This window comes from Manis pentadactyla, chromosome 7, assembly GCF_030020395.1.
Source record: "Manis pentadactyla isolate mManPen7 chromosome 7, mManPen7.hap1, whole genome shotgun sequence".
NCBI classification, from domain to species: Eukaryota; Metazoa; Chordata; class Mammalia; order Pholidota; family Manidae; genus Manis; species Manis pentadactyla.
The window spans coordinates 101,034,248-101,045,347 of NC_080025.1; the positions used below are offsets into that span (position 1 = coordinate 101,034,248).

At 40.5% G+C, this 11,100-nt stretch overlaps 1 protein-coding gene across 1 annotated transcript in view; it reads right to left on the bottom strand.

Moving 5' to 3' along the window:
• The window catches only part of HIBADH (3-hydroxyisobutyrate dehydrogenase), a 132,056-nt gene extending 129,029 nt beyond the window's left edge, over positions 1 to 3,027 (bottom strand). Inside the window, exon 1 of the mRNA XM_036897443.2 lies at positions 2,790 to 3,027. Coding sequence (XP_036753338.1) covers positions 2,790 to 2,880 — 91 coding nt within the window. The 5' untranslated portion in view covers positions 2,881 to 3,027. The remainder of the gene's footprint in view (positions 1 to 2,789) is intronic.
• Positions 3,028 to 11,100: the final 8,073 nt, after the last annotated feature.

Here is an 11,100-nt window from a genome sequence, read left to right on the forward strand (position 1 = left end):
CAGACACATGAAAAGATGCTCCACATCGCTTGTCATCAGAGAAATGCAAATTAAAACCACAATGAGATATCACTTCACACCAGTAAGGATCACCACCATCCAAAAGACAAACAACAACAAATGTTGGCGAGTTTGTGGAGAAAGGAGAACCCTCCTACACTGTTGGTGGGAATGTAAATTAGTTCAACCATTATGGAATGCAGTACGGAGGTTCCTCAAAAAGCTCAAAATATTAATACCATTTAAGCCAGGAATTCCACTTCAAGGAATTTACCCTAAGAATGCTGCAGCCCAGTTTGAAAAAGACAGATGCACCCCTATGTTTATTGCAGCACTATTTACTATAGCCAAGAAATGGAAGCAACCTAAGTGTCCATCAGTAGATGAATGGATAAAGATGTGGTACATATACACAAAGGAACATTATTCAGCCATAAGAAGAAAACAAATTCTACCATTTGCAACAACATGGATGGAGCTAGAGGGTATTATGCTCAGTGAAATAAGCCAGGCAGAGAAAGACAAGTACCAAATGATTTCATTCATATATGGAGTATAAGAACAAAAGAAAAACTGAAGGAACAAAACAGTAGCAGAATCACAGAACCCAAGAATGGACTAACAGTTACCAAAGGGAAAGGGACTGGGGAGGATGGGTGGGAAGGGAGAGATAAGGGCGGGGACAAAAAAGGGGGTATTAGGATTAGCAAGTATAATGTAGGGGAGGGCATGGGGAGGGCTGTGCAACACAGTAAGACAAGTAGTGATTCTACACCATTTTACTATGCTGATGGACAGTGACTGTAATGGGGTGTGGTGGGGGGACTTGGTGAATGGGGGAGCCTAGTTAACATAATGTTCATGTAATTGTAGATTAATGATAACAACAACAAAAAAAGAAGTCTAAAACCAAATTTAATCATCTTTTAAAATAAAACACAAAACTTAAGTTTATTAAGTGTTGGTCAAATAATAATATTTTATAGTTTAGTATTTCTCATTTTCCTATTTCCTTTTTGATGCTTTATAAACATCTTAAACTATTAGAGAGACAAATATCCTACAGAATTCTGAAAGCTAGATGTTATTTGAACAGGGTTCTTAATATCGCTAGATCCAAACTTGCATGTAGTTAAAAAAAAATTTTAAGATTCCAATGTTAAAGAAGTCAACACTTCTGTAGAAAACCACAATTAAACATTTAAAACAATGCCAGAGTAAAAACAATTGCTAAAGTGTCTGAAACAATCACCACCTAGAACTACTTAAAATTCATCAGAAATCTCTGTGCAGACGATGTCTTTCGGTCAAAGAATCCAAAGCCCAAGCAGTATAACCAGCCTTGTAAGGTAGGCCCTCCCAGCTTACAGAAACAATTATTACAGTCTTAGGCCTCAGGTTTCAGACTCTTGTATCATAAATTGGAGTAACTTTCATAACTCTAAAAGGCTTATCAAGGGTTCACTAAAATATCATTAGAACACCTTGCAAAACCACTAATGGCAGGCACATATGTCTTCCTTGTCTGATCCAAACTGAAAAGAACTGCACAATCATGTGAAACCTGTGCTACATTTACTGTGGAAAAGTGAGGAATAGATTTTTTTTTTAAGTATCTGCAAAGTAGGAGGCATTTTTTGTAGCACAATACATGTATCTCAAATAGTGGTTACACTCAAGTTTGGCAGATTCTGTGAGTTTGTATCTGTTACTGTGATTTTGTATCAGACATCTGTTTTCTTGCATCACATGGAGCCTACCCTTCCCAAGCCAGAAATGAATTCACTCTCTGCTTAGGTTTTACTGAGGGGAAGGGAAAGAAGCTGTTAAGAATTCAATTTCCAACCAGCTCATTTTAAAGCAAAGATCAGAAAAAATTAATACCGAGGTGTTTTTCCTTAAATCCTGGGTATGATCATGCTTTGAAAAAGTGCCAGCAATTTTTTCAATTAAAGAGGAATCCTGGTATGGTAGAAAGTACAGGAATGAGAAGAATCAAGGACTACTTTCTAGATCCTGCTGGGATACCCTAATTCACTTATCCAAGGGGCCTCACGTTCTTCATCTGAAAAATGTGGAAGACTGGATCTTTGTGTATTAAAAACTGTCTTTTTCTAAGTAGATGATTAGCTTCCATAATTTATTATAATGATATGAGAGGAGGTAAACAGAACAAATTCAGGCCACAATTTTGAGAATGTTTAAGTGTTTTGGTTAATAAGTTGACCGAAATGCCATCTGCAGGTAGCACAGTTACAGAGAACGTGGGGAGCCTGCCTTGCAGATCACGGGTGACTTAAAACTTTGCTGATATGACTTACCAGCTGACTTTAGAGAGATACCACTTGTTTAGGACAGTAGCATGCAATTAAGGTGGTTAAACAAAAATCAAGCCCTGCTGCCCCAGGGAGCACCTTGGGGACGTTTAAAGATGAGCCAGCCATAACAGCCCAGGGAGCTGTCCTCGAAGCCCTAACTCCAAAAACTCAAGCCCCGAACCCAAATACTCCTCCCTTAGCCCAAGTTTTTCCCCATCCCTTCCTGAGTCCCGAAAAGGACTCTGAACGCCATTCACCCTGATTCGGGGGGGGCACAGGGTATTGCGGGGGAAGCACTTGCGGCGCAAGCGACAGCCGCAGAAGAGACCAGGCCTTGGGAACAGCCAAAATCTTAGGTTGTAAGCCTCTACCCAACCGCAGCGCCTCCCGTGAAAAGACCTCTTCGACCGTCGGGGCGCGAGGAGCGGGCGGCCGGAGGAGGGGCGCTGGAAGAAGGCACGAGATCCTTACCCGCTGCAAGGCTGGCTGCTACCGGCCGCTGCCGGCGGCTCCAGTACCGGAGGCCGGAGGCGGCTCCACGGAGCCGTAAGGAGGATGCCATGCTGCCCCCGCCCCGCCTCCCCGCGGTGACCTCTGCCGCTCCGGGCTCGCCCACTGACTGCGAGTGTGCTGTGGGGCGGGTGGGCACAAGCACGGCGTGGGGCGGTACGCGCACGCGCTCTCCTGCTCGGGGCGGGCACTCACCGGGCAGGGAGGAACACGGGACGGTGAGGCCCGGCACCACGGAAAGGGGACCGTCAATCCCCTTACGGACAGTGGAGCGGACCAATCAGAGTTCCAAGATCCTGCGCTCTTTGCGAACCACCAATAGCAGGCCTTCTAGAATGCCCACATCGGGCGTCCTGGCCCTGCCCGGAGCTCCTCCCACGTTTACCCAGCTGGCGGGAGTCTCCTTGTTTACCAAAATGTTGAGGGTGTGTGGGAGGCCGTGGCTGTCACTCACTTCCGTTTCCTTAGAGCACCTGACCTCCTAGAACCGCCCTCTCGGAGGGTTTAACTGTGTGCGTTGGACCCTTACAGGCAAGGACAATACCTTGGGTTGCAGCAGCTACTTCAATTTTTAGGCAAGAACAGAAATCTCAGATCTTTCCAAGTATAGGGACCCATTTTTAACTTCAATACTATGTGGGTCTTCTGATGTTAGCATTTTTGTTTTTAGTATCTGTTCACTGAGAAACTATCACAGAAATCTACCATAAATGCAATGACTTTAAATTCACTCGATTTTATTTAACTCAACAGTTTTTATATAAATTTGGGAAGTAATAGGAAAACGGGTTGGTAACATTGTTCTTTGAAGGGTAGAATTACTAGGGGTTTGCACTTTCTATTCAAATATATATTCCTCTAATATTTGAATGTTCTGCATCTATTTCATAAGCCAAAATTAAAGGTAAACGAAAATCCAGAAAGTAGTGTGTATGTATGTATGTGTGTCAGAGAAAGAGAAATTGGTTCATTTTTCTGTCCGTGTCTATATTTGAATCTCTGAACCATTTGGTGATAATTGCAGGGCTTCCTGTCCCCACTGACCCCATGAGGGCTGGGAGCCATGGCACACCAAAGCAAGATTTACAGCCTTTGCAGAAAGGTGGTAGAGTAAGGAGTACCTAGGACAATAGGAACCCCAGAGAGTCTACCACCCTCCTAAATTCATTTTATTTATTCATTTGCCTAGGTGGTGCTCCCCAGCTTTTAATCCAAGTAACAGAATCAACAGATTTGACTTTGACCTTCTTTTTTTCCTATGTCCAATTATTCACGAAGTTGGAAGTGCCTAAAGGAAAAGCAACAGAATTGCATGGTTTCCAGGCAGGCTCTGTCATGGTTCTGAGCCTGCTAGCAATGTTTCCAGAAACCGGTACAGAGTACAAGGTTCCCATTTACAACTGATAGAAAAACAATTCCGTTCTTTGGCTGTCTCTTTACCCTAATTCTCTACCCAATACTAACCAAAAAGAAGGAAGAAAGAAGAAGAAAAAAATCATTTCAGCTACGAAGACAATCTGCTAGATTTTGGTCCCCACCCAAGTGCATTTATTGGTTTCTGGAGCATTTCCTACCTGATCCTTTTTTCTTGGTTTATTTAGGCTTTAGCTGGAATAGACATCCTGAAACCATTAAATGTACTCCTACAGATTTATATAATTAACTGCTGAAATGCAGTCTGCCTTTCAACTATGTCAACCTACATAGCAGAGCTATTTACAACACAGGACAACATAGCAATTGATCTCCCAGCTCCTGAAGTTTATATCCTAGTCCTCTTGAGATTTTATATCCAATCAGATTGTTTTTGTCATTTTTATTGTGAGCTACTGTTTTTGTTTCTCTAGGTTGTTTATAGGTCCCCCAAGTGAGTGTTTTTGTACAAAAGGCTGCCTCCTGTGAACAGCGTTCTCCTAGGACTTGAAGGTGAGAGAAGAGGAAAGAGGCTCAGAAAGAAGAGCAGGCAGAGGTAAAGCTGGGCATGAGGTCTTTTTTATTTGCTTTTTTTTGTTTGTTTTAACTGACTTTGAAAAGGGAGTGAGTGGCATTGAACATTTGCTTCTTTTTTGCTCAACCAAGACCCAGGGGATAAGTCACAATTTCCCATATCCCTATACAGCATGTAGTTTAATATCTTTTTCCAGAAGCCCTATACTGATTCCTAAGTTAAGATGTTGAAATTTTCATAGAAATTTATCATGGGAATTATTATTTTTGATAGCAACTATTACTATTTAAAGATGCTTCTGGATATCATTGTACTTACAAAGGCAGTTACTGCCTATTGCTGACTTTATTTGATTGCCTTCCTGGTATCTTTGAGAGGAACTGCAAGTATTTCAGTGCATTATAGGTTCTTCGCTTCTACTTCTGGAAAGATGGAGTAGGTATACTTTGCTCTTTCCCTCCTAAAAGCTACGAACCAGCTAGGGACCTCAGGACCCAAAGAGGAATACTTAAAGGGTAGGTTCTTGAGTTTTTGTTTAACCATATGATCCCATACTGGGTGCTAGAGAAGCGGCAAACCAGAAACCCAAAAATGCCCCAGTAAAAGGCTACTCTCTCTAACCAAAGAATGAGAAAGGGGCAACCTACCAAGACAAATAACTTTTAGAAAATAACCTCTCTACTGTAGAAAACACAACACAGTAAAACCCTATGGCCCCAGCAGAGGATCCAAGGCAGCAGAGGCAGAGTGAGGAGCTTAGACTTGCACATTCTCTAGGCTATAATAAGACACCCCAGCATCCAAACACTCCAATCTCCCTTTACCTCACCACCACAAATGTGGTGTCAGAAAAGGCCGAGGAGAGAGCCAGGACTTATATCCCCATCACTTGGTGGTAACAAGTAGCCCCCTCCCCCCACCCCCCAACCCGACTCCCATCCTCAAGGTGTCCTTGGAGACCGTTTGGGGAGCTTGGACTTCCACCCCTCCCTGACAGTTGTGAGATACCCCTCCCTCTCCCCCCAGGGCTGGAGTCAGAGGAAAGACCAAGTGGGGAGTCAGGTCTTTCACCACTGCCCAGTATAAGGAGGCCATCCCATGTGCCATGGTGCCAATAGAAAGCAGTAATGAGGAACTCCTACCCCTTCCAGCTAGGGAGATAGCAGTGGAAGCCCACTGCGACTCTAACAACAGATTAACTGTCATGTTGTCAGACTGTGAGAAAGAAGAAAAAGACTTTCCCAACAAGGCCCTCACTCTCTAATCATGTTTAAATCTCTCCCCAAGATATTACTCTTACTCACTCACTTCCACGCTAAAATGATACTATCTCCCTGCCAGATCATCACTCTGCACTCTCCAAGTTCATTTTCTCTCTCCCACTATCCCTTTTCCACAACAAGGTCTGATATCTCTTCTCTACTCCCCACTCTTTAGGACTGAATTCTAAACGACCTTCCCTAAGTAATCTCTTTTGGAGGTGGGAAGGAGGGTAAGCAGTAAAGAAAATGAACTAGTTTGGTTAATAAATAATATATTGAAAGGCACTTTCAAAAAGTGTACCGGTTAGTATAGGTTTGGCTGAAAGAAAGAGGAGGGTGGAATGATAGCAGTCTATTTTTTTTCCTCACATTAAAGAAGTGTGGATGTAAGCAGACAAGGGTCAGTATAACCACTCTAAGTTATCGAAAACCCAGGCCTCCCTTTTTGTTTTACTATCTAATACTTGTTTCTAGCCTCATGATTATTTCATGATCCAAGATGGCAGCTAGTAGTCCAACCATCTCGTCTGAGTCCCTGGCAACAGAAAAGAAGGGGAAAAGGTAAAGGAAAGGGCCAGTGGACAATTCTCATTTTCAGAAGTCTTCTTATTAGTCCTACCCCACACTTTCCATTCCTCAATGGCCAGAACTTAGTTACTTAGCCATTAGAAGATTAGAAATGTAGTCTTTTAGCTGAGGGGGAATAAAGGAGAAGAATGGAATTGAATAAGCAATGACCCGTCTTTGCCATAGTCAGTTTCAAAAAATGGTTGGAACACAACTCATTGATAAAATGATTGAATTGTATCCCAAGTTGAGAGCATCTCTAAGTACATACTGTTAACATTTATTTAAATGATTAGAGTTGGAGCCATCAGTATGAATTCATGTTTAATATAGGTACAGATGATTATATATAGAAATATTCATCAATATAGATATATACAGAGGTTAGTATACACAAATATATCTCCTTGCTCTGTCATCTGAGAGAGCTTTGAAGCAATGATATTCCAGTTGCAATGAGCATATCCAGTGTTTTGTGTTTTTCAGTTATATGTCTACCTTTGTGGTGGTCAATAATTATCTAACCTTTTAAATTTGGATTGCACAAGGTTACTGAATAAATTTAATTACCATGCAATAAGTATTTGTTGATTCTGCCAATAATTATGATTTAATAATATATAGCCTAATTTATATCCATAGTTATTTTCCTTACTATATGGTCCTTAACATGTAAATTCAAGACATTTAATCAGATTAATTATAGTCCTTTGTTCTGCTTTACAAAACATATAAACATGTTAATGCTCATAAATACTATGGAGCACTGTATTACATATTTTTTAGTATGATCTGATGGTAACTAGACTGAGTCTTGCCTCTTCTGATGATGTCCCCTGTGGAAAGGTACTATAAATCCAAAAAACCCTCATTATATTTCATCTTGATAATTTTGTTCCTCCGTCACTGACCTGAATTTCCAACACCTCTGAGTAAGGAAAAATTCAGAACCATGCTTATATTTTTGCTACTTATTTAACATAAGAAGAATTAACAATATTAGGGACATTTACAAATGATGGGCATTTTAATTCTAATAAAGACAGCATACCAATTCAATTATCATGTCACAAGTGATTTAAAATTTTATTTATTTTTTTTTAAAAAGGAGCTTATTTGTTTCCATTACTGAAAAGTCCATAGTAGGACTGGCTTTAAGAGAGATTCATTCTGTGTTTCCACTCTGCCTCCTGCAGAAGTTGGCTTCATCTTCAAGCATCACACACTGTTGTAATTGCTCCCCTAGCAGTTACCAACTGCTACAGCTATTTGTATTTTCATATTGCATCATCCCTGAGGTGGATAAGACCTTATACCTTCTGGAAACTTGAATTCTGATCAGCTTCTAGCTTATCCAAACCAATGTCTATGGCCAAAACAATGGAATTGAGGCCCGCTTCTGGACTAAGCTGAGGCCATTCTCACTCAAACCAAAAGGCTTAAGAGTAAGGGATGAAGAAAGAATAGTTGCTGTTTTTTAATCCAAAGGAAGATGATAGGCTACAAAACAACAATGGCTGTCAAGTTTAGACAGTGACCCAGCATATTAATACATAAGCACAACAATAGGTTAGCTGTTAGACTGGAGCCCCAGGTTAAATCTGGTCCCCCCAAAATACTACAGTGCTTTTAAAATTGGCATCAGAATAGAATGTCTTTGAACAAGCCATGCATTCTCCAGTATTCATATCATATGTTTATATAACCCATTAGCCCTTTTGTAATTGAGGATACAATGGATCAACTTTGTTCTATATCCATGTATCAGTTACAACAAAAATAATAGATTTTTGGTTTTGCTTTGTTTATGTGGCTTCTTTAAAAGACATAATTACCAAAGGCCCTTGACATGATTTTGGTAGCCTTTGATGCCTCTAATATTTCCTAGTCAGATTATTTCTAATCTGGTCCAGTTCAATGGTAAAGATTATAAAGCAGTGGCTTGCAATCCCAAATGCACATTAGAACTTTTTCAAAATATCAAAGCCCATCTCTCATCCACAAGTAACTTCTGGGGTGAGACATAGAGAATTTGAATTTATTTTATATTTCCTCAAATGATTCTGCTGTACAGTGAATATTGACAGCCACTGCCATAGAAGGCAAAAATATCTAAGACATAAGAGATGCTCAGGAATTAATCATGCTGGAAATGACACTAAACATAGAAGCATAGAGGGAAAGAGACGGGTTTGAAAGATACCTGGGAGGCAAAATTGATATTACCAGTTTCTTCTTGGAATTGAAGGAAACTTGAAAGAGAAAAAGTGATCTAGTGTTTGGTTTGGATAGATGAAAGTGCCGTTTCCCAAGATAGGTAACCGGCTTATGTTGAATTTGAAGTGGATTGGTCCAGGGGCAGTTGGCCATATGGAGAGTCTAAGTTAAAGATATGTATTTGGAAGTCACAGGCTAACAGATGATAATGAAAGGCATAGGTGTAGATAAGGTCACTCTGAATATTTCTGGAGTGATAAAGAAACATGGTTGATGATAAAACCCCAGAGACCCCCCCTAAGGAGTCAGTGGAGGAATTAGAGCTTATGATGACTGAGAAGGAGGGTGAAGAGGAAGAGGGAAACAAGGACAGAGTGATGTTAGAGAAGGAAGCACAGGAGAAAAGTTCAAGGAGGGAATATTTCCCAGTCATTATCAAGTGACTGCTAAGGTAAGCATCAAGATAAGTCTTTGTAGGCTTGTAACTAAGAGTTGTTGTTGACTTTAGTACAGGAGAGCAGTTGCAGCAAAATGGTGGGGCCAGATCACAATAGATAAGGACAAAATAATAAATGGCAAAATGGAGAAATAGAGACAGTAAATATTGTCTGCTCTTCCAAGAAACTTGGGCTGTGAAGTAAAGGAGAAATTAGAGGGAAGTAAATTCAAGGGAGGTTTTTTGTTTTAAAGAGGAAAAAGACTTGATTACATTTAAATGCTACAGTGGAAAAACTACAGAAACTGAGTTGGAGGAGTGGGGGGCTGATGGAAGATAGTCTGGGGGTTAGTACTGAACAATCCCCAGGATTTTTCCTCTCTGATTTATTTAGCTTAAAAAAATGCTTCCCCATTTAGTTTCTACATGTAAGACCTAGAGTCAAAAAGCAAACAAGCACATAAAGAGACAGGGCGTAGATTTTCTTTCCAGCAGTACAAACTTGGAACAGTCCCACATATACAAGCATAGTGAGGTATAATAATTTTCAAAGATAGATCAAGGCAGGAACACTCATATATCTAAGGTGACTATTTGGCAGCAAGAATGTTAGAGAAAGTTGATGCAAACTCTTCTCTTCTGAGTCAAAGTCCCTCTGTATATGGGTAACAGTGCACTTAACATTCTAATCAGAGGGACAAATGAGGTGCCAGGTGTTTTGTCATCTTATGGTTTACCTTTTCTATTACTAGTTGATATGGAAATGACCAGTGAGTTTAGATGAAGGCGACTAAGTACTCCTGCACTAAGTACTCACACCTTAGGGAAATGAGTCTTGACATGCAGTAGCATCTGGTTGCTCTTAGGCATATTTTTTCCTTCGGACCTCTGTATAACATTGGATCAAAGCATATACTGATAGATATGGTGTTCATTTTAGTATTCTTCTTTAAATATTAATGTTGTTATTAAATATATACACACACGTATACTCTTTTGTAGGTATATTTTGCAGTTTAAAAGAGTTCTTTTAAAAAGGAACAAGTTGGAGCTAATTTTTACAAACTAAGTACATACCCGTGGTGTGTCAGAGAATGTAAACTTTTTAAGGTTAGGACACATTTCACAGAGATCATTTACAGGTTCAGACAAATTATTCAAAGGAATAGGTGTTTTTTATATGCCTTCTCACAGAGCATGACAATGAGCAGAACATTTCCAGTCTCCTTTGCAGCTAGATACGGCTATGTGACTAAATCTGGGCCAACTGGATTTGAGCAGAGGTGATGTGTGCCACTTCTAGGTCTTTCATTAAAGTTGGAGCCCCTTGCTCTGGACATTTTCTTTCCCATTCCCCCACACATGGAATTTCAACCATGTGGATTGGAAATTCAACCATGTGGACTGGAATTTCAACCATGTGGATGAAGACAACTCTCAGCGAGATGGTGAAACAATGAGATTAGAAAAAACCTGGGTCTCTAATGAAGCCTGGGCCTCTGCTCTTGTGGAGCAGGATTACCAAGCCAACCCCAGACCTCCACCTAGACAAACTAAGTCACTTTAAATCACTATATTCGGGGCAGGACAGAGAGGGAGAGGTCTGTATATTTCAGCAGCTTAGCTTGTATCTTGACTAATAAAGCCATTATTATTCTTTATGTGTTCCTTGAAAACATCAGTAAAGTAGATAAGGCATGGCTCTGAAAATGGATCAGTGTGTATGTAGTACTGTCTGTGAGAAGACCAGCTGCTTACACAGCCTAGGAATTTCATATTCTCAATGCCTAAGAATGTTAGGCCCTGAAAAACTAAGATAAGTTGACTAAAAAGCACAAGAGA